Genomic DNA, 27,547 nt, shown 5'->3' on the forward strand with positions numbered 1-27,547 from the left:
ATTCTTACTACTACTGACGTTTGGATTTTAAGATTCTACAATGTTTGCTCAACGAAAACTAGCTTCCCCTTCCTTGGTTATTTTGGCTAGGCAACTTCCACAAACAAGGCTTCCTCCCAGCCAGCAGCCGACACCAGCCAGTCCCCTTCCCCTGCGCGGTGCCCGTATCTAAGCCCTCATTCTCTTTCCTAAGATGGCCGCCACAAAGCCCCGGGAAGGCTTTGGGTGAGTTTCACCCACGCAAGGCCACTATCATTCCGGAGACCCCACAAGCAGGGGCTGAAATAGGAAAATGGCCCGAGGAAGTGGAACGGGAAGAGTGAGAACTGGCCAAGGCGCCGTGGCCCGGGAAGGCCCGGGAAGGCCCGGGAGGGAGGGTCCCCTTGGCTCCCGCGGAGCCTAGACCAGCGTCATAGGAAGTGGGGGCCCCACCCCCTAACGTCAGGGGCGGAAGTGAGCGTTGCTGGGCGCCGATGCGGGGAGAAAGCGGCTGTGGAGGGAACGTGTCTCGACCGAGGTAAGAAAGACGTCCCCGCCTGGCTTGGGGCCTCCACAAACACTCACCTTTAGGGTTCTGGGATACCTTCACCACCTGATGTCTTCCCTTTCCACCAGCCTGTAGCCTTGGGCCTTGTGGGTTCTCAGCACCGCCAGTCCCCTCGAGGGCCTCCCTGCCTCCTCTGTGTACATTGTTTTAAGTTAACCACCTTCCCCACCTCCTGTTGAGTCCCATTGCTTAAATCTCCTCTGATTGTTTTGTTTGAAGGAAGAAAAAGGATTGTTTTACCAAGACCCCAGCTCTGTTAAGAGTTTAACCAGTTGCTTCAGACTACATCCAGCCCCCAAACTTGACTGCATCGCGTAATTTATCCGTTTCACCGCGGTCTAGTACTAGGGAAAAGGTAAAGAATCGCCTGTTAACAGTTTGGTACGGAAGATACTTAAGTGGACACGGCTGAATGATAAAGCTGTGGATTTCAGTACCCTGAATCTACTGTAATTAGTCTTTTTGCCCCCAGAGTTCAGGCTGGCTTTCCGTAAGTTGCTGAATCTCGTGCTGATTGTTCATCTATAAATACCTTAAAATCAGGGAACATACTACTTGGTTCTTCCTTCCAAACATCTTATAGTTAATGAGTAAGTATAAAGTATAACTAAAAGTTGTCAAAAGGAAAGTTAGAATTTCTTAATCCAGACATGAAAAAAAAATTTTTTTTCCAGCAGTTTTGTTAGTAAATGTTATTAACAAATAGGCTGTGTGGCAGATTACCAAACTAGAGTTCCAGCTGATCACTTGTATTTCCTACCTCAGATTCCAGGGCTGCTTATGTCATAGAATGGGGGGAAGGGGTGTGGAACTGTAAGATGGGCCAAAGGAGAGCTTGCCCTAGAGACAACAACTGTAACCCTAGCTAATTTTCAGAAGTTTCCTATGAGAATGGTCTTCTATAAATTCAGTTTTTTCCCATAATGATTAGTTTATTTAATCACAGTGCTAAATGGGGGGAGATCTTCGGTAGAAGAGGATTCAAACTACAGGATCATTTCTTGTCGTTTATCTTCCACATTTCTGTTACAGACTTGTTCTTTTATTACTGTATTATCCATAAAATGGATAGTCGTTAAGTCCTAACAATCAAGTTTTCCCTCAGTGCTTAGAGGGAGTGACTACTAACTGGAGAGATTTAACCTAAAGTCTGTCCATTTTTGTATATGGGATTGGTGGAGGAGAGGGGAGGTGAAGCATCACTGGAGTAAGTGTGACACTTCCTGATCATATTTAGAGAAGTCATAGAACTAGTAAGCTAGGGGTACCTTGGTGGTTCAGTAAGGTGACTACCTTCAGCTCAGGTTATGATCTAAGAGTCCTGGCATAGGGCCCCCACATCAAGCTCCCTGCTCAGCGGGGAGTCTGTTTCTCCCACTCCCTACTCCCCACTGCTCACGCTTTCACTCTCTTTCTCTCTCAAATGAATAAATAAAATCTTTTTCAAAAAATAGTAAGCTAGCAATGTCTCTGGGCTTATTGGATGGACTAAGTGCATACTGGTGGACCTAGACTTCCAGCATTCCCAGGTGCCAGGAGAGAGCAAGACTGGCAGCCTGTCCATCCTGTATTTTTAAGAACTTCAGAGGAGAGCTTTAAAAGAGTACTTTATTCCTATGTTTATCCTAAAGTTTAAATAGTAGTACCCTTGTGGTCTTGACTTGGCCCCTTTAATGTTAAATACCAACCCTAATGGATGGTAAACAGTGACAGGTTGTTGTAATGGCACTTAAAGTACACTATCTTATCACCTGAATACACTTTAAATTAGTAGTCCTATTTACTGAACCACTGCTTTTTTTTCCCCCCTCAGTGCTTGGATTCAGCTTCTTCATTTCCAACATGGAAGAAACTTACAGTATGTATTTCTTACTGTTTTTAGAAAATAAGTTAAATTTCTTACATATAGTTTTATGTCTGACAAGACTCTTAGGGTGTGTTTGGAAAGATTCACATTTCTCCGTCAACTGCTGAGGTTGTCTGTGTGGTGGTAGAGAAGTTCCCAAATTTGAAATAAGACACTTGAAATCTATCAGTCTTTGAAAAGGCTACAGCTGGGTCATCTGTGTTAAACTATATTTTTATTAAATGAAACATAATTTCTTAGAACTTCAGTTTCTCCTATTAAAGACAAGGGGATAGTAACTATAACGTCTGTTTTCTATTATGAGGGACAATATGATATTCTTAATAATGCTGATATACATTGAGTTCTTGGGGTTAAAGAAATCCTATGAAGAGTTCTTATTTCTCAAGTGATTCAAGAATCTTAGATGGCCCAAGAAGTCAGAAGGAAGCTAGCATCTAGAACAATACAAATGTAGAAACAAAAGAGACTGAAAAAATCATTTCATTTAATGTTTGGATTTTACATCTGAGAAAACAGAACCTGGATTAACTGATTTGTCCAAGGTGACATAGTTAGGGAGAGAGTCACACGTTATTCATAAGCAGTGCCACACTGGATACCATAAGGCACTGTGGTTTCTAGATCCTGACCAAATTTAAGGAACAACGGCATCAGTGAGTGGATGAAACTTGACAACAGGGCCTACTTTGTTTCTTACTTTGCTGTATTGTTCAGAGTCTCTTTGGAGTTTAGTTCCAACTAAAGGGTATTTTTTTAGTTCCATTCTACCTTCAAAGAATCTTAATCACCGATATTTTTATGGAAATAGTCTTCATTAAATATCTACATCAGAGATTCTCAAACTTGAGCATGCAGCAAGATCACCTGGGGAGTTTGTTAAAACTAGCTTGCTGGACTTAACCCAGAATTTGTATGTTTGGTTGGTTGGTTGGTTTGGGGTTTTTTGTGTGTTTTGTTGTTGTTGTTGCTTACCCCCAGAATTTCTGATTTAGAAGGTCTGGGGCTCAGGAATTTGCAATTCTAACATGTTCTCAGTTGAGGCTACTGATCTGAGGACCACACTTTGAGAATCATTGATCTAGAAAACTGATTCTCCTTGGTCTGCCTTAGGGCTCCCTCCCCTACCTCCTTAGTTTTTCTTAAGATATATTAATGTAGGCCACCTGGATGGCTTAGTCGGTTAGGTGTCTGCCTTCAGCTTGGGTCATGATCCCAGAGTCCTGGGATTGAGCCTTTTATGGGGCTCTCTGCTTGGTGGGGAGCCTGCTTCTCCCTCTGCCCCTTTCCTTGCCTGTGTGCTCTCTAAGGTTTTATTCATTTAACAGAGAGGCCTAGTACAAGCAGGGAGAGCAGCAGGCAGAGTGGGAGGATGAGCCAGGAGCCGGATGTGGAACTCAATCCCAGGACTCTGGGATCACGACCTGAGCCGAAGGCAGCCGCTTAACAAACTGAGCCACCCAGGTGTCCCAATAGGCAAAATATTTTAAAAAGATACTTTAATGGGGGCACCTGGGTGGCTCAGTGGGTTAAAGCCTCTGCCTTTGGCTCAGATCATGATCCCAGGATCCTGGGATCAAGCCCTGTATCGGGCACTCTGCTCAGCAGGGAGCCTGCTTCCCCCTCTCTGCCTGCCTCTCTGCCTACTTGTGACCTCTCTCTCGCTCTCTCTCTGTCAAATAAATAAAAAATATCTTTAAAAAATTTTTTAAAGATACTTTAATGTAAACCTGGAATTCCATGTGACATAGGTAGATTTATATTTATTCCTAGAAGCTTACTACTCCATTAAATTAGAAAGCAACAACTCCTCTTTATGTCTCTCATTCTTTACTTTTTTCAGCCATAATTTTTTTTCTTAGAAAAATATCACCTGGAAGTTGTTAGAAATGCACAATCTCTGGGCCCGGTCCCAGACCTTTTGAATCAGAATCTGCATTTTAACATAGTCCCCAAATAATTTAACACTGCCCTAGGATATACTTGATCTTCTTCCCAAATTGACCTTAATATTTTTTCTTTTTATTTATTTATTTGAGAGAGAAAGAGAGAGAACATGAGATGGGAGAAGGTCAGAGGGAGAAGCAGACTCCCTGCAGAGCTGGGAGCCTCGTGGGAGACTCTATCTGAGCACTTCCGGGATCAGTTGCCTAACCAACTGAGCCACCCAGGCGTCCTTCAACTATAATCTTAATCTGATCTAAAGCTCTCCAGCTTCTGTTTGGGACTGTACCTCTTAACTGATGAAACTTTTGTCAGGTCTCCCTTCCTATTTCTTTTTTTTTTTTTTTTTTTTTTTAAGATTTTATTTATTTATTTGACAGATAGAGATCACAAGTAGGCAGAGAGGCAGGTAGAGAGAGGAGGGGAGGAAGCAGGCTCCCTGCTGAGCAGAGAGCCTGATGCGGGGCTTGATCCCAGGACCCTGAGGTCATGACCTGAGCCGAAGGCAGAGGCTTTAACCCACTGAGCCACCCAGGCGCCCCACCCTTCCTATTTCTATGAAGTTTCCTCCATTTCTCCCCCTGGGTTTCAGGCCCTATCAAGGTGTGAGAAACGTCTGAGTCTGTGGTTTTGGAGAGAGTTTGTCCACAGGGCCTACTCTATTTCTGCAATTAAGTTGTATTCCCCAAAAGCCAGATAGAATTTGTGATGAGCAGTTTGATAGTACTTATTACAAGTACAAAGTATTTGTTACTTTAAATGCACATAGGCCTCAATGCAGTGCTTTTGGGTATCTTCCCAAAAAAATACTCCTAGAACACAAGCATTTACCAGATTGTTAGTCACAGCATTTTATATAACAGTAAAAACTGGAAATGACCTCTAAATGTCCATCAGTAAGAGAAATTATTAAGAATCCATGGCACATGGGCACCTAGGTGGCTCAGTTGGTTAAGCAATTGCCTTCAGCTCTGGTCATGATTCTGGAGTCCCAGGATCAAATCCTGCATCGGGCTCCCTGCTTAGTGGGGAATCTGCTTTTCCCTCTGACCCTCTCCCCTCTGGTACTCTCTCTCTCTCTCTCATTCTCAAATAAAATCTAAAAAAAAAGAAAAAGAATCCATGGCACATCCATATGCAGCACTGAAGTATTCCTGTTTGGTTTGGTTTGGGGGTTTTGGTTTGTTTTTTTAATATTCTTTTTATATCCTGACATAGAAGGAGCTCCAAGATATATGAAGTTTTAAAAAAAAAAAAAAAAGGCAGGCACCTGGCTGGCTCAGTTGAAGGCAGATACAACTCTTGATCTCAGGGTCATGAGATCAAGCCCTACACTGGAGGTGGAGATTACTAAAAAATATAAATAAAAACTTAAAGAAAATAAACAAATAGCAAAATAGGTACAGGAAATCCTGTCACATGCTACAATATGGTTGAACCTTGAGAACATTATGCTAAATGAAATAAGTCAGTCAAAAAAATACCTACACTGTGATTTTACTTACATAAAGTATCTGAAATAGACTCATAGAAACAAGAAGTGGAATTAGTGGTTGCCAGGGATTGGGGAGAGGAGAGAATGGGGAATTATTGCTTAATGGATATTGAGTTTCAGTTTTGCAAGATGAAAAAGTCTGGAAACTGGTTGCATAACAATGTGACTATACTTAACACTGTCAAACTATGCACTTAAAATTAATTAAGACATTAAGTTATATGTTATGTATATTTTTGCCACCATTAAAAACTTTTAATTAAAAATAAAATAAAAATTCTTTAATCTAGAAAAACAGTTTAGAGCTAACCTAAGTTACCAGAGGCCAAGAAATAAAACATTATGGTAGGAAGTCATCATTACCAACTGTGATATATGTCACTGTATGGGCAGCATAATGTGTATGAATCATAAGGTATGTCTAGTCTGTCAGCTGGTGACATGGCCTAATATTTGCTCATGATGGAAAGGATTAAATGAAGGGAAAGTAATAAGAATTGTATCTGTAAACTGTCCCTGGGTGTCCTGAAGCTTCAGAAATGTGAAAAAAATTGCTGGTCAGGATGAGCCTGGTTGGCATAATAAACTTGCTTGTCCTCTAAGACTTTTCCTTCCTATTCATTCTGTCCTTCAGATCACCTTTCTGGCTCATTTGCATCACGATCATGGTTAGCAATTTATTCCATGTTTACCACTCCTCCAGTGAAACTGTCTGTTTCAATTCCCCACTGGCTTCTGATTCTCATAGCAGTCTCCTGGTTTATAAGCTCCTTATCAAATGTGAATTGTTTATCTTATTTCATTTTTATCTTTGCCTTCAATGATGGTAACAGCATTTTATTAGGTCACCTTTTGTCCCCATAATATATTGAGAATGTGTTTAACTATTTAATTTCCCTTCCTTAATCAAGCTTGCTAAAATTTGTAAAGCCTACGTGTAGCTTTACACATTTAGAGAAACTTGTTTAGTAACTATAGAGATGATTTCTGAAAGTATAGTCTTCTAAGGGAAGTTTTAAGTAGAATGATCTAGGTTAGAGGCTTTCTTTCACAGAGCATCCCCATATGTCTGCAGTTATCTTAAACTTAGCACATTCTGTTTTTACAGATTATTTTTTCATCTGTCTAACTTGATAATCACTAGATTAAAGAATTCTCTGATTTTTTTCTCATCTGTGTGTCAAACTATGAAAAATAAAACCACCCTATCTGATAAAGGTATTGGTTTCTTTTGAGAGGTATCGAGCGTAATCAAGATCAAGAACTACTTACAGTAATAAGTCCAAGCAGACAGATGAAAAAGAAATCATCTATCAAGCTTCCGTAGAGCTTATAACTGATCTTTTTTCATGTCATAGCATACTAGTAAATAGGCAAGAATGCTGGCAAAGGGGATTAATTGCCCTTAACTTGCCCTAGAAATGACTGGTGGGGACAGGAGGCATGTGTGCACAGGTAGCCTGCATCAATATATGGGCACACCATCCATTCCAACTTTAGCATACTGGTTGAGAGGCTTTGGTTAGGCGAGCTAGAGATAAGAATGACCCTGAATTAGCACTTCTAGGAAGAAAAAGAGGATATCATTTCATGTAACTTTATTATTCTTTTCATTGTTGGTTACCTTTAGTGTAAAACAAATTTATATACAACTAAATACGAGCCAAGATCCTATCCCGTGATAGCTTGTTTTGCTGTACTTAGGAAGATTTGTTGGTAATACAGTTTTATCTTGGAGTTATGTTTTCATGTTTAAATGTTTAGTCACCCTTTTTTTTTAAATTCCAAGTTGTTGTGAAGACTGTCTTGTTCTATTCTTGTAGACTCTGTTGAAAAATCCAGTGTGCCTGGAATACTGTGGTTTTACAAAGGCTTAAAGCTTAAGCTGTATGTTTATCCTTCCCTTCTCTCTTTCAGTCGATTCCCTGGACCCTGAAAAGCTATTACAATGCCCCTATGATAAAAACCACCAGATCAGGGCCTGCAGGTTTCCTTATCATCTTATCAAGTGCAGAAAGGTAAGACATTATTTTCATAATTTTCCTTGTAATGACCTCTTGAGTTCTTTTAAAAAGCCAAATTTTGAAAGTATCATATAATTTTAGCAAAAATGTTTTAATTTAATGCCAGACTTGGTTTGGGCATTAACACTTCTGTGTTAAGTGCCAAATTTATAGAAATGAGTCCATTTCTTTGGGTACATACGTGTTTTCTTGTTTCTACCTAACTAGTGACAGAGCGTCCTCTATATACTCTTCTCACACTTTATAAAACAGAAGAAACAGTAATGTTGGCTAGCAATGAGAAATCCCTTTTGCCTTGTGAATTCTATGTGTTCGTTGTCCTGATAAGGTTTGAGTGCCATAATACATTTATCTTTATTTTTGCTTGGAATTTTTAGAGAAGTTGAGCAGCTAGAGGTTAGATTATTCCTAAAAATAATGGTTTCTCCAAGTTTCAGTCTTTAGTTGAAGCATCTTTTGGTGGGGGTGGGAGACAACTAGGCAGAGGTTTTTTTTTTTCTGGTCACTCTTTTGTAGTCTTAGATGACATAAACTACTTTAAAGCTAGCAGACTAATTGAGGCACTTTGTAAGGATTGTTAGAATACAGATGTCAGATACAAAGGCCAAAGGTCTGCAGGATTTATGCTTGGACAGCATTTTTGGTATTTAATCCAAACTCCATATAATTCATGTATGCATTAACATCCTTTAAAGTGTGTTCTTTTGCATTCCTAATGACATGATTATGATGCCATTGTTGATCATTTCTCCAGCTCTTTTATTTTTTTTTTTTTTTTTTTTTTTTTAAAGATTTTATTTATTTATTTGACAGAGAGAAATTACAAGTACACTGAGAGGCAGGCAGAGAGACAGAGAAGGAAGCAGGCTCCCTGCTGAGCAGAGAGCCCGATGCGGGACTCGATCCCAGGACCCTGAGATCATGACCTGAGCCGAAGGCAGCGGCTTAACCCACTGAGCCACCCAGGCGCCCCTCTCCAGCTCTTTTAAATCTCTAGAGCAAAGATCCCTTAAATTTGCACCTGGATAATGTGGGCCCCCAGATCCCACCACAACTTCTTCCCCTAGGATTGCAAACATGTCCCCAAGGACAAAGGTTGGGAAAGAAAACCAAGCAATAAAAAGACATTTTCTTTAACTCACTTTTTTCCTTTGTTGAGGGAGCAAGAAAGCATGTGCACTTTGGGGGGAGGGGAGGGAGGAGCAGAGGGAGAAAGAGAGAGAAAGAGAATCTTGGGTAGTCACCATGCCCAGCTCAGAGCCCAACCCAGAGCTTCATCTCAGGACTATGAGATCATGACCTTAGCTGAAATCAGGAGTCAGATGCTTAACCAGTTGAGCCACCCAGGCACCCCTTTCACTCCCCTCTTCTAAACCTCTTAATCTTTGACCGCAAACCTCTCTGCACTGGAAAGCTCAGTATCCCTTATGAAAATCATGGAGGTAACTGCCCTCATAATTTTCTTCATCCTCTGTTTTTTCTTCGTGTCCTCCCACTTCACATTATTTTTACTCTTTTGAGTATAATTTGTGATAAATGTTTTGTTCCTTCTAATAAATCAACTTCTTAATACCTGATATGCTTCCTGTAGGATTTGGGTGATATTAGCACTTTGGTTTTTTTTTGTTTTGTCTTAAAGTAAAGAACTTGATCAGCAAGCAGCCTCTCCCATTTGGGCTTTTCCTTTATGAAATTGTTGAAATAAATGTCAAATTTTCCACAGCACCATTTCAGGCACCATTACTTTAAATAAGTATCCCTGTGTTAATCTGAAAACTCCTCAGCCAGCTTCTTCTAGGGCTCCCTCCCCACAGCTGTTTGCCAGCACTATTGCATAGCGGTAGCAGGGCTGGACTGCAGTACGGACTAAGAGTAGGTTTTCTTGTTACTGTTTCCTGAATATCACCCTTCAGAGACATCCAGAGAGTTCCACCATTACAGGCTGTTCTGCCAGTCTTGGGACCCTGAGAAATGTGGTTCAAATACCCAATCCTGGGGTGCCTGGCTGGCTCAAGTCATTAAGCGCCTGCTGCCTTCAGCTCAGGTCAAGATCCCTTCTCCCTCTCCTACTCCTCCTGCTTGTGTTCCCTCTCTCACTGTCCCTCTCTCTGTCAAATAAGTAAATAAAATCTTAAAATAAATAACCAATTTTAAATTCACTATTTACTTCCTTATAAAAGTCACTGTGAACTCAGTATCTGTGTTGTCGGTCTCTATGAACATAATAAAGAAGCTTACATTTTGATGAGTTTGAGGTCATCTGTACAGTTTGTGTAAGTGAGAAATAATTCATTCCCTCTTAATTTTCTACCATGAGTTTACCTACCACAGTTAAGCGTCAAGTTTATTGCGAGATTTTAGGGGAGTCATTTATAGAGTAAGGCTAGGCCACTCCCTTTGAATCTGAAGAGAAAGAATTGACAGACCCCTTAATTTTTTTCCACAGAATCATCCTGATGTCGCAAACAAATTGGCTACTTGTCCCTTCAATGCTCGTCACCAGGTTCCTCGGGCCGAAATCAGTCATCATATCTCAAGCTGTGATGATAAAAGTTGTATTGAGCAGGATGTTGGTAAGACTAGCTGAAAGGTTTCCATCTTACAGGTTAGCCCCTTCCGATTTGTATTACGCTGCGTTGTCAGCTTGATTTTTGGCTTTCATCATTTCAGAAGAATAGTACCTTTCTGCCCTTGAGTATTTTATCTCATCCGTAAAAGGTTGTCAGGCTGTGTTTATCAGACTGCTTTCTCTTCTGAACAACCTGATCCATCTTACCAATTTATCTAAAAATAAAAATCCTTTTTTGCCGTAAATATGGTAAACATTCTTGTTTCTGCTTTTTCTTCTGTCAGCAAGGGGATAAGACCTCTGTTTAGCTTTCATAGCATCCATTTTTCAGAAACAAAGACCTATTAGGCTACCCTGAAAGCTTTTAAGCCACTTAACCCCTTTAAAAATAATAACCTGACGATGTCCCCTTCTTACATCAGAATCCTTATTATCTTGCAGTCAACCAAACCAGGAACCTTGGACAAGAGACTCTGGCTGAGAGCACATGGCAGTGCCCTCCTTGCGATGAAGATTGGGATAAAGGTGGATTGTACCTACATCTTATTTTTCATAATGTCTAAATCTCAAGTCATTTAGTTTAGGCAGAAGGAAGATTTTCCTTTTTTATGAGCATCCCATGTTCAGAACGCCTTATTATTTGTATTGGGCCCCCAAATGAGCACATTTGTATCACTGTGCAGGCATGTGGAACAGCCTATCCCTCTCGATTGGAAAAAGCACTTCTTTACAACTGCCTTTTTCCATAAATTGTGTTGTACCATCTGTGTTTGGTTGTTACTGGGCATGTTTATTATTATTTATGTTGCTTGCATTTATATCCTTCAATTAAATTCCTGCTACTGTGTCACTTCGGCAGGTACTTGATCAATTTTTACTTGCTTCTCTAAGCTTAGGTGTATTATTTCCCAACTTACAGATTCAACTAGCATAAACTGGTGTTTTACCTAGGGATGCCACAAACTATGTCTTGCTTTCTTTGGCAGATCTGTGGGAACAGACCAGCACCCCATTTGTCTGGGGCACAGCCAACTACTGTGGCAACAACAGGTAAATGAAATAGGCTCATTCCCAGCACTGCCTCCCAAAATCTAAGTGCTCTGGTACCAAAAGAAGCCACCAAAGCATGGTTTGGTTTCTTTCGTTAATGATGTTACTTGGTGGTAACTTAGATAGTTTTGATGGGTTATTTTTTTTTTTCTTTATTCCTCAATTCATAAAAAGGCCACATGGTTTGTGTTAATCCCTGTGGGAACACAGAAATACTAGTTTACAGTCTAGCAAGGGAGACAGTGGCACCAGACATTCTTATGTCTAAGTTGGGTTTTTTGCGGAGTTGGCACTATTTTAATGCTTTGGAAAATATTCTCCAACGACACCTCTCTGGGTAATTAGTGTCTAAGGAAAAATAAACTTAAAAGTTCTTAATTTGAAATTGGGCAAGCCAGAGTACCTATTGGATAGGGGAGAAAATGCATCTCCTCTGATTTTGTATCTAAGTGGGGGCTTGAACTCATAAGCCAGAGATCAAAACCTGATCTGAGATCAAGAGTCAGATACTTAACCACTTAACCGACTGAGCCACCCAGGCACCCCTCTATCTAACTTAAATCTATGAGATTTCTCATTACTACTTCATCTTCAAACCTTAAAAGATCAAGTTTCAGGGATGCCTGCGTGGCTCAGTCAGTTAAGCTGCTGCCTTCGGCTCAGGTCATGATCCCAGGGTCCTAGGATCCTTGCTTGGAGGGAGCCTGCTTCTCTCTCCACCTCTGCCTGCTTGTGCACGTGCTTGCGCGCGCTCTCTCTCTCTCTGACAAAGAAATAAAATCTTTAAAAAAAAAAAAAAAGATCAAGTTTCAGATATTCAGAGATGAGAATATTTATGGATCAGAAAACAAAGGAATGAGATGCGAGACTTCCATTTTTTCCCCAAATAGAATACTTACCAATTTTTATTTCTTAGCTCCAAAGATGAGTTGGTAATTGTACATGTACCTTATTTTGTGTGTGCACTAAGATGGAAAAACTTAAAGATGAATTTTAATAGTACAGTATTAATTTTACCTCAGTTCTGTGAGGTTGCCTTTGGCTTGGTTGTCTTGGCATTTTATTTTGTCTCTTACATTTATTGAGTGAGCTGATGAGCCTGTCATACAGCTGAACAGTAGATGGCATTGCTGTTTATCTCAATTTCTGGAAAATGAAAATGGTGAGACCCATCTTAATGCTTGTACAAAACAGTGAGCTTTTCAGAGAAGTAGTAATCATTCTAATTGCAAGAATGTTTTGATGGAAATGTGTTTACATTTCAGAATGTAATTTGCTGTTTTCCCCCAAATTACAAAAAACACATTTTGATTGTCTTGTGTGTGCCTGCCTGAGGAATGTAGATATGCTGGCATAGGCAAATTTGTCTTTTTTTTTTTTTTTGCAGCCCTGCAAGCAACATAGTTGTGGAACATAAGAGTAACCTGGCTTCAGGCATGCGTGTTCCTAAGTCTCTGCCATATGTTCTGCCATGGAAAAACAGTAAGTGAAATAAAGACAAGATGCTTTTACTCTTTTCATTGTGCTGAATACAGTTGGTTTTGATTCTTCAAAGACATATTCAGTGTGAACTCATTACCTCAGATGACCCCAAGAGTGAGTACCTCCTCAGATTTTGCATTCTGAGCACCTCACTCCACCCTAGTCCCTGCCCCAGTTAGTAGCAGGAAATTATGAATAAGAAAATACAAAAAAAATTCCAAAAGAATATTTTCAAACCGGACGGCCGCTGACATCAAATACCTTGGGTAAATTTGGAGACAGTGAAAAGTCTACTGATATCGGGTAGTAGGAATTCATCGCTGACACTCAAGGTATAATATCAGTAGAAACTGGGATTAGAAATTGTATTGCAGAGAGCTAAAAGGAAATGAGGAGAAAGAAAATGTAAGTAACAAGTTATAGAAACTAGCATAAGAAATTTCTAATGTCTTCCCTGGATATCAGAGGCTGTGCCTAGTAAATAGGTACTAAATTCATATCATATCACCCTGATAAATTCCCACATATGGAACACCCAAAATACTATCATTTTTATTTAATACAAACTTTCCTAATGTTGCCCTCAAATGCAGATTCCCTTGATTCAGTGTGTGCTACTGTTTGACCTAATTTTTTAGGTGGCTAGAGGACTTCCTTTGAAATATTTTCCTTGGGGCACTTGGGTGGCTCAGTGGGTTAAGCCTCTGCCTTCAGCTCAGGTCACGATCCCAGGGTCCTGGGATCGAGCCCCACATCAGGCTCTCTGCTCAGCGGGGAGCCTGCTTTCTCCCCCCCTAACCTGCCTCTCTGCCTACTTGTGATCTGTGTCTGCCAAATAAATAAATAAAATCTTTAAAAAAAAATAAAATATTTTCCTTTGGGTACTTGAATTTCCCTAAAAATGAGATCACCAAATCATATGCCTAAAGGCTTAATAGGTAATAAAGTATTCTTTTCCATGCTCTTGAACAGAATCCAATCACTAATTTTAAATTCTTTCACTTTTATATTGTAATTCAGTATACCCCAAGAATAAGTCATTTGTGTTTAGTAAGAATAGGGGAAGGAGTGAATTTCAATTGTCATGGTGTATTTATTTTGAAATATTTCTACTCCATAGATGGAAATGCACAGTAACTGAATATCTCATCAAGTAAGTGTTTCAGTTTTATTTCTCTATCTCTTCAGATAGTAGCAAGATTTAACTGGACATAAAGCAATTCGGGTCCAATTTTCTTTCAGATTATGGTATCAAATTAAAGCTTTGTGTGTGCCTGTGTTTTTTAAGTATATAGCTTCTGTTATGGCTCTAATGAATAAGCATTTACTGGTTAAATTAGAATTCTGTTAACATGCCAAGTTGTTTTCCCTAACGTTAGTACACACTGCCTTTTTCCTTTTTCTTTTTCTTTTTTTTTTTTTTAATCAAAGTTGCATTCTAGATCTATCATGCCTTTTTAATGGACTGAGATTAATCAGACAGCTGTGCTTCACTGCTCTGCAATTCTTCCCCTGTGCAGTACAGTTTAACACTCAGCAAAAAATTCATACTCTTTTTAATGAGCAGTTAAAAGTTTGGGGTCTCTAAGAAGCTTGCACTGTTGATCTTATCTGAATATTTGATTTCGCAAGATCTTACAAAATCTGTATGAAGAGCCTAAAATCTTTCACTTTCTAAAGATGAAACCTTTCCTTGAGGTAACCCTATGTGACTATGGAAGAGCCAAATTTGATTCTTCCAATGCTTTTTTGGCTGAGGTTGCTCAGCCGTATTGCTCCTGCCAAAAGGAATATTGTTAGGCTAGGAAAGAGACTATGTCCTCACTGTCTTGCAGATAGTAAGCCCCCTGTGAATATTTATTTAAGGAGTGAGTAATTGGCCTCTTGCCTTCCAGTTCATTCACTTCCTCTGGGCAGTGAAGCAGATGGATCTCCAGTGAGTTAGGGTTCATTTTATACCTAAACTGATGTTTCTCCTGGTGGGAAGCAGAAAAGAGATTCTAAAACCAAATACCCCTTAACTATGGACGATGATATTTATGGGTTGCTTCTAGGTGCTAGCCATTTTTCTTGGTACATTTTGTAAAATTGTTAAATATATGAAGAACCAGAAAATGGGATTTGGCCCCAGAATGGAAAGAGACAGGACAGCACTGGGGTGTGTCAGGAAAGCACACAGCACCTGGATAAATGGTGAACTTTGAATCCTTCTCCAACACACTGCCCAAGACACTTGGTTCTCATATAGTACGGATTACTACCTAATACAAACGGTCTGGGAGCATCTCTCTGGCTCACTCCGGAAAGCATGCAACTCTTAATCTTGGGGTCATGAGTTTGAGCCCCACATTGGGTGTAGAGATTACAAGAAATAAATATTCTAGGGCACCTGGATGGCTCAGTCAGTTAAGCAGCCAGCTCTTGATTTGGGCTCAGGTCATGATCTCAGGTTTCTGGGATCAAGCCCCACATCGGGCTCTCTGTTCAGCGAGAAGGCAGCTTCCTTCTCCCTCTGCCCTGTCCCCACTCGTACATGTGCTCATGGTGTCTCTCTCTCTCTCACTCTCAAATCTTTAAAAAAAAAAATAAAGGTGAAAGCCTAGGAGAAACTTCTATCTCTAATACCTAAGACTTGACATCTTCTCTCCTTGGGAACTTTTCACTATTAAACCCCTTACATGCTAAAAATGTATTTTCCTGTATAATCTCTGAGGAATCAGGAGAGAAAAATGATCCTAGGTTAGGTAACAATCCTTAAACAGCCACAGAATTTTTTATCCTCTTAATAAAAATAAAGTATCATTTTTTGAATGCCAGTTGTTACAGAATTCTCTAGCTTCTTTGGAAAGACACAAAAGAAATAGAATATAGGATTTATCCCCTTAAGGAACTTAAGTGTTGGTGGAGATTTTTTTGAATGCACATACATGAACAGGGTTTGTTCACCTTGCACTTGATATGCTTTATCTCATTATGTTTTTATCAACAAATCTACTTTTTACTAGATAAATGTCTTAAAGCAGGTGATGTCATATTAATTTTTATTCCCCTAATGTATGTTGTAACAGCTCAAAAAATGTAACTGAATTAATGAGTAGATAGAGCATATGAGAAGAGAAAAAGATCAATATACGTTAGCTGAAATTAATCCACAGTTGTCTGGAGAAGTCAATTGTATGGATAGTCCTGATTTACTTCTCGGTCGTGAAACTGGTGACACAGGATTGTACAGTGATCTCTTTGTAGAATGTTTTTGATTCAATTAACAAGTTTCTTAGTGGTACTGAAGAGCTAAGCGTCAGAAGGTACTTGCTGTTCTGCAATAAGCAATGTCAGATTCTTCAGCTGACTAATAGATGTTAATCAGGTTGTAGTTATATGGCCTATTATCAGATGTGGTTGGTGTTTTTATCACTGAAAGGAACTAAGAACTTTTTTTCTCTCATTTCCTTGCAGATGCCAGACCCTAGAAGACTCTTGCTTCTTCCTGCCACCAATGGGTTCTTCATGGTTTTTCCTCCTAATCTAATTATAGAAAGATAAACTGTCTGTGACTTTCAAACTGACAAGTACCTTTTTTTTTTCTTCCCCGCTTTGAGTCTTCACTCATTTGATGCAAGAAAAGAACCCTCAAACTCAGAACTGTTTCAAATAAAGCATCAATATAGATAGCTTGATAGTTTGGTTAAGTACCTGCAGCCCAAGATCAGAAATCACATCCCATTTCACATTAATGAAGCATAATTATTTAAAGTTATCTTAAGGGGGCGCCTGGGTGGCTCAGTGGATTAAGCTGCTGCCTTCGGCTCAGGTCATGATCTCAGGGTCCTGGGATCGAGTCCCGCATCGGGCTCTCTGCTCAGCAGGTGGGGCCTGCTTCCCTTCCCCTCTCTCTGCCTGCCTCTCTGCCTACTTGTGATCTCTCTCTGTCAAATAAATAAATAAAATCTTTTAAAGTTATCTTAAGGATCCAGCTAAAGCAGGCAAGAAACTTGGGTTGGAAAAAGTAACTATGTATTTGTGTTACACATAGATTCTTTTAAAATTTATAGGAATGGTCCTTTTTTTATCAGTACATCTCCTTATCCAGAGTCTTCAAGACATTGATAGCATTTAGATAGGAAAACACCCCATTCTTGTTTAGAATCTTTAGAACACCTTGCTCCCTGCGTATTTCCAACCTAGAGCAGGTTTCTTTTATTTCTTTTGTCTCCCACATTCCAGCTAGAAATTGTGCTAGCTGTCAAACCAAGTGTAGATTATGTAGGAGTGAAGATTGGAATGGAGGAGAGGAACAGTGTATTTGTGGAGAAGAGATAGGCTTTCCACCTATGTGTAAAATTTGATTAAGCTTCAAATCTTTAATGTGTGATGGCCCTGCTGACTCTCCTGGAATGTGTGTATAAGAACTTAGGTTTCTGAAACACACAAGGCTCTGCTAGCCTCTGGTTTAGTTGACCCTTACAAGGAAACCTCATAATCTCTCCAGACCAAGTTTTTTGTTGTTGTTGTTTGTTTGGATTATCTGTGCATTTTTGTGTTTTTGTTTTGGTTGGTTGGTTGGTTGTTTTTTTCAGGTTTGGTTTGGTTCTAAATCTATCTTGCAGGGAGAGGGATTGGGTATCTGGTATAGATAAGGGCTCGGATGAAGGACACTGATAATTTCAAATGTAGCGTTTTTGAGAGTAACAGATAAGGGAGAGTAGGCTCCTGTGGAATGCCTTCTTTCATGATACTCACACAATACAGGGTTCTCTCCTAAAAGAAGCAGAACTGTTTATGTAGTTGCAGGCCCTAAAAATGGTTTCAGGATAGCCCAGGGACAATGGTATTTCTGCTTCTAGCTGTGTGATCTTAAGTGAATACCTAGACCATTTCCTCTGAAGAGGGTGATAATGTATTGAGGGAGGGAAAAAAAACACCCAATATGCCACTAATTCTAGTTATTTGTGTATCAGTCAATACCTCAAACCAACTTAAGGTTAATAGTCTCACTACTGGAAAAAAAACAAAACCATTTAGATTTCATTTGTTTGGGTGATGACGGAACAAAACTATTATACTACACTTATAAACCAGAACTCCTACCTAGTTTAGGGAAAACAAGCAGGGTTGTGAGTCTCATTGCAAAGAATTAGCTGCTTGAATACAACTCAACAAAGGGATCAAATAGAAATCACAAAATCACAAAAGGTCTGACCTTTTTGAGTGGGAGCAGCACTCACTGTAGACCAAGGCCTACCTGTGTTAATTTTGTTAGCTCACAAAATAAACAGTCCTGTGGTTTCTTCCGCAAACTAATGATTAAAGCAGCCAATTTGGTCCAGGAGCTGTCAGAAACGGCATAGGATGTTTATTGGGCCTAGAATTCACTAGTCTAGATTTAATTTGCTGGCGATTTTTGGATTCCCAAAAACTAGAAAAAGTGGGGAGGAGAAACTAACTTACCTGTGAGACCCTCTTTTTCAGAGAATGCCCTCTCTTTGGAATGAGGACAGGTAAGCAGCTGAATATTGTTTTAATTTCAGTTAGTTAAAGTCAAGTGTTAATGGCTAAAAGGTTAAATGCAGTGGTGTTTTTCAAAAGCTCAGCCCAGAGAGCCTTTGAGGCCTGCAATTCGATTTTATCCAGGGCCTCCATACTCTACCCCAAGGAGAGGATTTGCTTTTTTGGAAGGTTGCCTTTCTCTGTAGGGGTTCTGGAAGTGCCATTGTGGTTTGCAAATGTTCTCACCAGGAATAAACATGTATAGGTAAAGATGATGCTGAGCTCTCTGGGTAGCTGTACCTAGCTAAACGTGAAGAGTATCTGGATTTAATTTCAAATAATGCACTGCAGTACTCTTTCATTGTGGAGGCATACTGGTAGCTCCTTGTGTTAGTCCTGACCTCAGACAAAATAGGACCCCAGGAATGCCAGTATTTTACGTGTGTGTGTGTGTGTGTGCATATATACATGTATGTACATATGTATATGTAAAATACCGGCATTCCTGGGGTCCTGTAGTTTGTACTGTGCCCAGCTCGTATTAAGCTCCAAAGTTGGCAGAAACTGAGGAGATAACATTATGTTTATTGTTGCCATTTTTTAGAGAGGCAGGTTATAAAAATCAAGGTGATTTGTATCCTAAATTTTAAATGATTGAAGCAGGACTGGCCTTGGAAAGGAGACCTGTAAGAAAATATTTATTTTCTTGTGCCAATTCCATGGGTAGAAGAAAGAGAACTACCTAAATACCAGGAGAAAAATTCTGTAGTTACCACTCATTGTTTTGATCACTGTCTTTCTGGTACCATCAAGGTTCGGAACATATTCACATCCTACTTTACAGTCATGGCCTCTTGAGAGGCCCCTGAAGACACACGAACCTGTTACCCATACCCACAGTCTCAGGTGACTTTCTTTTCCATCTGTACCATGATCAATGCAGACATGTGTACGAATAGGGCATTTGCCCTTTCCATAGCAATTCCTCTGCCTGGTGCAATTCACTTAACTCATAAACTTGGTAACTGGGGAGACAAATATAAAAGTTCAGAATGCTAATAGCTAGGAAAAATAGCATCCTAGGCTAGACAGTAACCCTGGATAACAACCATATGGTCAGGAGATTTGCATTTGTGTTTACCTTATTTAAAGACTTTTATATAAAAACTAAAATAGCATAAGAAACTTTAAAAAACATGAAGAAGACACGTTTAGTTTTATTTTATACAGGCACACACACATTTTTATGGGGAAATAAATCCAGGTTGTATGAAAAATGGCAGACGAACCCAGCCATACCTCCTCATTTTTATTAAAATACTTGTCGTTGAAATAAATATGCTTTCTTAGTTCAACTGTTTCAGTTCCATTTCCTCAGTCTTGGATTTCAGGTTTCATAGGCCAGGGTCAGGGGCTTAGATTATTTAGCTCCTTGTGTTGGTATTCTCTAGAGTAGAACTTTATAGCAGAGGTGCAGATTGAAAGTGATGGAAAGTCTTGATCTTGAGATTAGAAACTCCATTGAGATACCCTTTTGTTGAATTGGAGATTTCAGCAGAAGAGTCCGTTTTAGCTCTAGAAAACCCTTGAAAAATAAGCATTTATTAATATGATTCCACTAGGTATGTAATCTTTTTTATTTTTATTTTTTTTATTTATTTGACAGAGATCACAAGTAGGCAGAGAGGCAGGCAGAGAGAGAGGAAGGAAAGCAGGCTCCCTGCCAAACAGAGAGCCCGATGCAGGGATCGATCCCAGGACCCTGGGATCATGACCGGAGCTGAAAACAGAGGCCTTAACCCACTGAGCTACCCAGGCGCCCCTAAATATGTAATTTTGATACCCACCCATCATATCTCATATACCCTTGGACCTGGAAGGGGGCTTAGAGAGTACCTAATCCAAAGCTTCCATCTTACATATGAAGAAAAGGGCCCTATACAAATGTGGGACATAACATATGAAAAAAAAAATAGGAAAATGATAAATGCAGAATTCAAGCCAGTGTTTATCTTCAGGGGAGAAGCCAGCGGGGATGGGATCAGGAACAAAACACAGTGCATTAATATTCTGTTCAATAAGTTGGGTGGTAGGTTTCCTGGTATTCATTTTTTTTCAAGATTTTATTTATTTATTTGACAGAGCACACAAGCAGGCAGAGAGGGAAACAGGGTTCGATCCCAGGACCCCGGTATCATGACCCAAGCCAAAGGCCGTCACTTAACCTTCTGTGCCACCCAGGTACCCTTCCTGGTATTTATCTTATTACACTTCCTTCATATGTATATATTAACCAGTATATAATTTTAAAACTTCAGCAGCAATTAATTTATAGTTACAGAGTGCTTACTGTAGGCAAGCCACTGTTAGTTGGCATTTTCCGTACTTTAACCCAGGGTAGAGGGGGAAAAAAAAGGCCTCAAAAATGTTATCTTAGCCAAGGATCCATGGTTTGTTAGTACTAGCTGTGACCATATCCTGGGACTTCTAATTTCTAATTTACTGTTTTTGGCTTCTCGACCCATACTGCTTCCCTATATGGTAATTTTCCCTCAAGCGCTCATTCTCCCAGGTTATGAGCTTCCTCTTGAGCTCATTTCCATGTCTGTCAGCTTGGACTTCATGGTCAGGCACTTCAGTGACCTAAATCAGCACACTGATTTTTCTTGACCCGGTTGTTCTTTTACCATCTCTCTTCACCAATTCCCAAGTCAGGTGAAACCCACCGTCTCTTGCATTCCATTTCTTCTCAGTTATTGAGCGTAGTGGTAGAAAATCACAGAAGTATGTCAGCTGCCTCCACTGCAGATATATGACTTCTTAACTCAGATACTCATTCCTGTTTGGCTTTTTCAGATTGACCTGATGACCACTGCACCCTTTTTTTTTTTTTTTAAGAATTTGTTTATTAGAGAGAGAGAGAAGGAGAGAGAACACAAGCAGGGGGAGCAGCAGAGGGAGAGGGGGAAGCTGGCTCTCTGATGCAGGACTCGATCCCAGGACCCTGAGATCATGACCTGAGCCGAAAGCAGAGCCTCAACCCACTGAGCCACCCAGGTGCCCCACTGCACCCTTTTTATTACCCTCAACTTTACAGTTCCCACTTCCCATATTGAGCAGACAGCTTTGCCTCTTATTCTCTAGAGAAAATACTGGTCATCAAACTTAACTTCCTCTTTTTCCCATCCCTAAACTAAACTCTTAAAGCATCTACTTTCCCTTTATTTCAGGGGTATGCTTCCTCTCCAAGGCTACCCTCATCCTCATTACCTATACCGTTTCCTGGTGTATTTAAGTTATCTGTTGATGCATAACAAATTTCCCCAAAGCACAGTGAATGAAAACAATAATAAACTTCTGTTACCCTCACAGTTTCTGTGGCTAGGGAATTCGGGAGTAACTTAGATGCGTAATTCGGGCTTGGGTTTTTCGTGTGATTGCAGTCACGATGTCAACCTGTCAGGGGGCGCTGCATTTTTCTGCAGGCTTGCCTGAGGCTAGAGGATTTGCTCCTAAGGTGGCTCACTTACTTGCTTGGCATATCTGTGTTGGCTGTTGGCAGAAATTCCAGCATCTTCACAACATGTCAACTGCCTTCCTCCAGAGTAAGTTAAGAGCAAGACGGAAATGGTCAATTCTTCTATGACCTAACTTCAGAAGTCATATGACATCATTTCCACAATATGCTTTTGGTTACACAGCTGAGCCCTCGTCAGCGTGGAAGGGGATTTAACAGGAGCATGAATACCGGGAGGCAAGGATCACTAGGGGGATTTCTTGGAGGCTGGCTGACATATCACTTCTTTTTTTTTTTTTTTTAAGATATTATTTATTTTTTTGACAGAGGGATCACAAGTAGGCAGAGAGGCAGGCAGAAAGAGAGAGAGAGAGAGAGGAGGAAGCAGGCTCACTGCCGAGCAGAGAGCCCGATGCGGAACTCAATCCCAGGACCCTGAGATCATGACCTGAGCCAAAGGCAGAGGCTTAACTCACTGAGCCACCCAGGCGCCCCTGATACACCACTTCTACCCTCCACTGTCTTCCGTAAGTTATTCCCTCTTTACCTTAATTTTGTTTCTCTTTAACTCTTTTCTTTATATGTGTTACACTTTTCATTAATAAATAGTCTAATCTTGAACTGTGTAAGCTACAAAAATAAGGTTACATTTGTCTTTTAAAATACACACCCTTTCCCCATGCACCAAATAAATTAATAAATGTAAAAATAGGGATGCCTGGCTGGCTCAGTCAGTGAAGCATGAGATTCTTGATCTCAAGGTTGTGGGTTTGAGCCCACACTGGGTGTAGAGATTACCTAAAATCTTTTAAAAATATATCAATAAGGGGCACCTGGGTGGTTCAGTGGGTTAAAGCCTCTGGCTTCGGCTCGGGTCATGGTCCCAGAGTCCTGGGATTGAGCCCCGCATAGGGCTCTCTGCTTGGTGCAGAGCCTGCTTCCCCCTCTCTCTCTGCCTGCCTCTCTGCCTACTTGTGATCTCTGTCAAATAAATCTTTAAAATAGATAGATAGATAGATATCAATAAAAATAAATGTACACTCTGTCCCTCCATATTGATCCAGGTTTGTTTGTAGAATTATCCACTGAGCTAGTCTAAGCAGGAAGGGGCTTGTTCTGGATCACACAGTCATTGGGAAGGCTAACGAAACAAACTCTAGACTAGAATTCCAGAAGCAGCACCCAAAGTCTTTACTGCTTCTAGAGTAATTAGGAAGCCACTGTACAGCTGCTGTCAGTTCAAGAAGTAAAACTGATGTGGCTCCCACCCACCAGCATTGCAAGAAACCACCTGCTGTTCCTTGAATGCCCAAGGGAGTAGAACTAAAAGAATTACTGAAGCCACTTTCCTCATACAGGCCTTAGACTTGAGAGCCATGAGCTTCAGCTACCAACTAGACCTTCCTCATACATGACTAATCTAAGTCTGCTTAAATTCAGTTAAATCCCAGCATTTCTATACCAGAGATGACTTCTGACACTGGCCAGTTCCTTGTCTCGCCACTGCCACTACTTCATTTCCTATCAACATCCCTGCCTGGACTTTTACAGCAGCCTCCCAAGTAGTCTTTAGCCACAGGGTTTTCCCCATTTCAATCTGTCTGCCACGTGCCTTAGCACAGCATTCAAGATGTTTAGTAATCCATTCCCAGTTTACCTATTGATCACAGCAGAGGCCTTTTGAGCACTTGATATGTGCCAAGTACTGGACAAAAAGTACACTATATGTATTGTCAAACTTAATTCCACATAACCCCATGAAGTAGATTTTATTAGGTCCCCATTTGGTAAAGAAACTGAGACTCATAGAATATAGGAGATCTGACCAAAATTTCTTAATTGCTATATGGAGGAACCAGACAGAATTGGAGTGAGGTCTGCTGGCCCTAAAGGCAGTATTCCTAAACTCACTGCATTTTGCACTTGTTCCAGCCCTGCTGTCTCCTGACTCTGCTCAGAGTTGAGCCAGAGTGAACTCACCATCTCTCTTAACGCTGTGCTCTCTAGTGACCATACCTTGGCACATCTTGTTTTCTAAAACGCACTTGTTTCCTCCCTGTCCCAACACTTTTCTGCTTAGCATATTCCGCCTTCAAATTCCAACTCAAATGTTACCTCCTCGAGTTACTATTCCAGGCTCTCTGATCTAAGCTCTTACTGTCCTCTGTTCATACTATCTTTAATCACATTTATTAACTTGTGTTATAATTCTCTTCTAAATGCCTGTTCAGTCAAGCTTTATTCTTTTTTTTTTTTTTGAAGATTTTATTTATTAGAGAGAGAGTGAGAGAGAGCATGAGAGGGGAGAAGGTCAGAGGGAGAAGCAGACTCCCCATGGAGCTGGGAGCCGAATGCAGGACTGGATCCACGGACTCCAGGATCATGACCAGAGCCAAAGGCAGTCACTTCAGTAACTGAGCCACCCAGGCACCCCATCAGTCAAGGTTTAGAACAGGAAAAAAACCACTCTCAATATCAGTATTTTTTTAAGCAAAAAGGAAATATACCAACCATTATTTTTAAAAAAAACGTTTTTTTGTGGGGGGGGCGCCTGGGTGGCTCAGTGGGTTAAAGCCTCTGCCTTCAGCTCAGATCATGATCCCAGGGTCCTGGGATGGAGCCCCCTCATCCGGCTCTCTGCTCAGCAGGGAGCCTGCTTCTCTATCTCTCTCTGCCTGCCTCTCTGCCTACTTGTGATCTCTGTCAAATAAATAAAATCTTTTTAAAAAATAAATAAATAAATAAAACTTTTTTTTTTACTTTTTTTTTTTTTTTTAACTTTTAACTTTCAAAGTTCCAGGGGAAAAAATGTCATATGCCGACCTGCCCCCTCCCTTAAAAAAAAGAAGTGTGTTGCTGCGGTATTGAGTACTGTGTGGCCAGGGGCAGGCAAAAACTACTTGAGAACAATGGCTATGAAGGCAGTTGGGAGAGGTAACGTTGGACTAAGAGTCAGTACAAACTTATCTTCCATCTAAGACCAGCCCTGCAACCTTGGAAACATCAGTTAAACTTTCTGTGCCTCATTCCTGTCTCCCATAAAGTAAGACTGAACTAGATGACCTCCAAGGTTCAGTCTAACCCTACACTCTTGTTTTTTTTTTGTTATCAATTGAAAAATATGTTTAAAGAGGAAGATTATACAAGCATTTCTAGGGCTGCTTTACTTTTGATTATTCTCTAAAATGTTCCTGTCAACCTTAAAATATTCCCTGAGGCTATCTAGCTGAGGTGAGAGAAGCAGTGGGAAGAAAGTAACCTAGAAAGTGAAGGCTTTTTGCCTTCACCATACTGAATCACATATAGTGTGTTAAAACCTCCCAGAGCAACTGGGGAGTTCCCTAATTTCCCAATTTGGAGTTTTGGTTAATCTGCCCCCAGATGTCAAGGGGAAAAGAAATTATCTTTTTTAACCTTAAACATTCTCTACTTTTTATTTATTGAAATTCAATTAGCCAACATAGAGTAACTCATCAGTTTTTGATGTAGTGTTCAATGATTCATCAGTTGTGTATAACACCCCGTGCTCATCACATCACGTGCCCTCCTTAATACCCATCACCCAGTCACCCCATCCCGCCACCTACCTCCCCTCCAGCGACCCTGTCTAAGTCAGTCAGAGAAAGACAATTATCATATGGTTTCACAAATTTGTGGACCATAAGAAATAGCACAGAGAATCACAGGAGAAGGGAGCGAAAGCTGAATGGGAAGAAATCAGAGAGGGAGACAAATTATGAGAGACTCATGACTCTGGGAAAGGAAATTCTTTAAAGAACGATTATTCACTCTAGGAGCTTAGAAAGAGTCCTTACAACCTCCAAATCCAGGCTTATCATAAAAAGGACTGAAAACGCAGCCTCTAGGCTGCGTCAAACCAGAGATGAAACAGCCCATGTCCCTGCAACATCTCTAAGGGCAATTTGTGGTGCTTACTGTCAGTTTTGGCCTAATTTCTTTTCCTTCAAGACTTGCCCTTCATTCTCTTGCTTCTCTGATGTAAACTTCTTTTCAAAACACAATTTCCAGGCAAACCTTCAGTGGTAGCCAAGGGTCGGTTTGCAGTACTGTTTCTAGTTATTTCCTTCGAAATAGGAGACACCCGGCAGCAACTGGTGCTTTCTTCAGAGAATGCTGCTGTTTCCCCGTGCAGCCCTTCATTTCTCCCCTGCTAAGGTGCTTTCTTAGTTTGCTTCAAAGCTTGTTTACCAACTAAAGCTTAGTCCCTAGGCTCTCCTCCCTTCACCCCAGCCCCTGCATTGTGCTTTTCAAAATGCAGAGAAAAATGACAGCTTCTTCTCAGGCCTCTCCAGTGAAGACTACAGAATCACCATGGCCGGTATGTCAAAGTATACAGCCTTCACCAAACCTTTGCACAGAGAGATTGCAGATAAGCAAAAGAAAAAACACGGCCTCTTTTCCAAGAGCGTCTAACAGGGAGGCCACAGGGCTGCTCTAGGAGCAGGAAGTAAGATGAGCATGACCGAGCAGAGTGTAGTCTGTAGCCAAAGATGACACAAACTCTGATGTCCCGTCTATTGCTACGTGCAGCAAATTAAATGGGATGCACAGAGGAAGATCTGTTATACTTACAGCCCTGTCCTCAGGCCATTTATAGTCAAAGGCACTGTTTCCCAAAGCATAATCCAAATACCTACCTCATAATTACTTGGGTGCTTATTTTAAAATGCAGATTCCTGGGCTTTGGTCCAGCCTTCTTGAATCAGAATATCTGGAAGCAGCCCCCAGGAACCCATTTTTTCACAATACACCTCATATCATTCTTATGTACAGTCAACTTTCTCAAACCACATTACTTTGAGTATAGGGTTTTTAGGAATTTAGAAGGAAGATAACACTACTTGAGTGTTTCAGGACCGAGGTCCTTCATGAATCCTTAAAAACTCCACACACTAATCACAAACAGTATAGCAAAATAAAGATTAAGAACATGAAGATAGTAAAGGAACAGTACCTGAGTCAAAATCATTTAAACGTATAAATGGGAAAAAAGGTACAGTGTTAACAGTAAGCACTCAATACATTTTAGCTGCAGTGACTAAACTGTGGATCCCTAATACACAGATGGTGGGAAGTACAGACAGCACAGCATTATCTCCATGCACCGTGTTTACTTATTCCTTGATTGCTTTCTTTTGAATGTTTTTTAAAGATTTTATTTATGGGGGCACCTGGGTGGCTCGGGAGGTTAGGCATCTGCCTTCGACTGAGGTCATGATCCCAGGGTCCTGAAGATGGAGCCCTGAATTGGGCTCCCTGCTCAGCAGAAAGCCTGCTTCTCCCTCTCCCTCTGCCTGCCGCTCTGCCTACTTGTGATCTCTCTTTCTGTGTCAGATAAATAATTAAAATCCTAAAAAAAAAAAAAAAAAAAAGATTTCATGTATTTGAGAGAGAGAGAGCACACGGGGCAGCAGGAGAGTGTGCAGAAGGGGAAAGAGAGGGAGATGGAGAGAAATTCAGGCAGATTCTGTGCCGAGTATAGAACCTGATGGGGGGGCTCATCGCATGACCCTGAGACCAGGACCTGAGCCAAAACCAAGAGTC

General features: G+C 40.6%; 1 protein-coding gene across 3 annotated transcripts; it reads left to right on the forward strand.

Annotated features, from left to right (window-relative positions):
• Nucleotides 1–415: 415 nt before the first annotated feature.
• GTSF1 (gametocyte specific factor 1) lies at nt 416–16,540 on the forward strand. 3 transcript variants are annotated; one of them, XM_004774535.3, is made up of 11 exons: nt 432–517; nt 767–902; nt 1,020–1,137; nt 2,361–2,405; nt 7,771–7,871; nt 10,324–10,450; nt 10,888–10,971; nt 11,433–11,496; nt 12,884–12,978; nt 14,099–14,131; nt 16,435–16,540. In XM_004774535.3, exons 3-10 carry the CDS (start codon nt 1,134–1,136, stop codon nt 14,113–14,115), a joined length of 537 nt encoding a protein of 178 aa, XP_004774592.1. In that variant the 5' UTR covers nt 432–517; nt 767–902; nt 1,020–1,133; the 3' UTR covers nt 14,116–14,131; nt 16,435–16,540. The 3 variants fall into 3 exon arrangements, with proteins under 3 accessions (XP_004774594.1, XP_004774592.1, XP_004774593.1); XM_004774536.3 differs by lacking the exon at nt 1,020–1,137; XM_004774537.3 differs by lacking the exons at nt 767–902; nt 1,020–1,137 and having other exon boundaries at nt 416–517.
• Nucleotides 16,541–27,547: the final 11,007 nt, after the last annotated feature.

This window comes from Mustela putorius, unplaced genomic scaffold (assembly GCF_011764305.1).
Source record: "Mustela putorius furo isolate JIRA1106 unplaced genomic scaffold, ASM1176430v1.1 tig00537227_pilon_pilon_pilon, whole genome shotgun sequence".
NCBI lineage: Eukaryota > Metazoa > Chordata > Mammalia > Carnivora > Mustelidae > Mustela > Mustela putorius.

Excerpts from the sequence above, each read along its gene's own strand:
- GTSF1 (XM_004774535.3), top strand. Across the intron at positions 7,872-10,323 it reads ATCTTATCAAGTGCAGAAAG|AATCATCCTGATGTCGCAAA; the intron begins GTAAGACATTAT and ends TTTTTTCCACAG. Across the intron at positions 10,451-10,887 it reads TTGTATTGAGCAGGATGTTG|TCAACCAAACCAGGAACCTT; the intron begins GTAAGACTAGCT and ends ATTATCTTGCAG.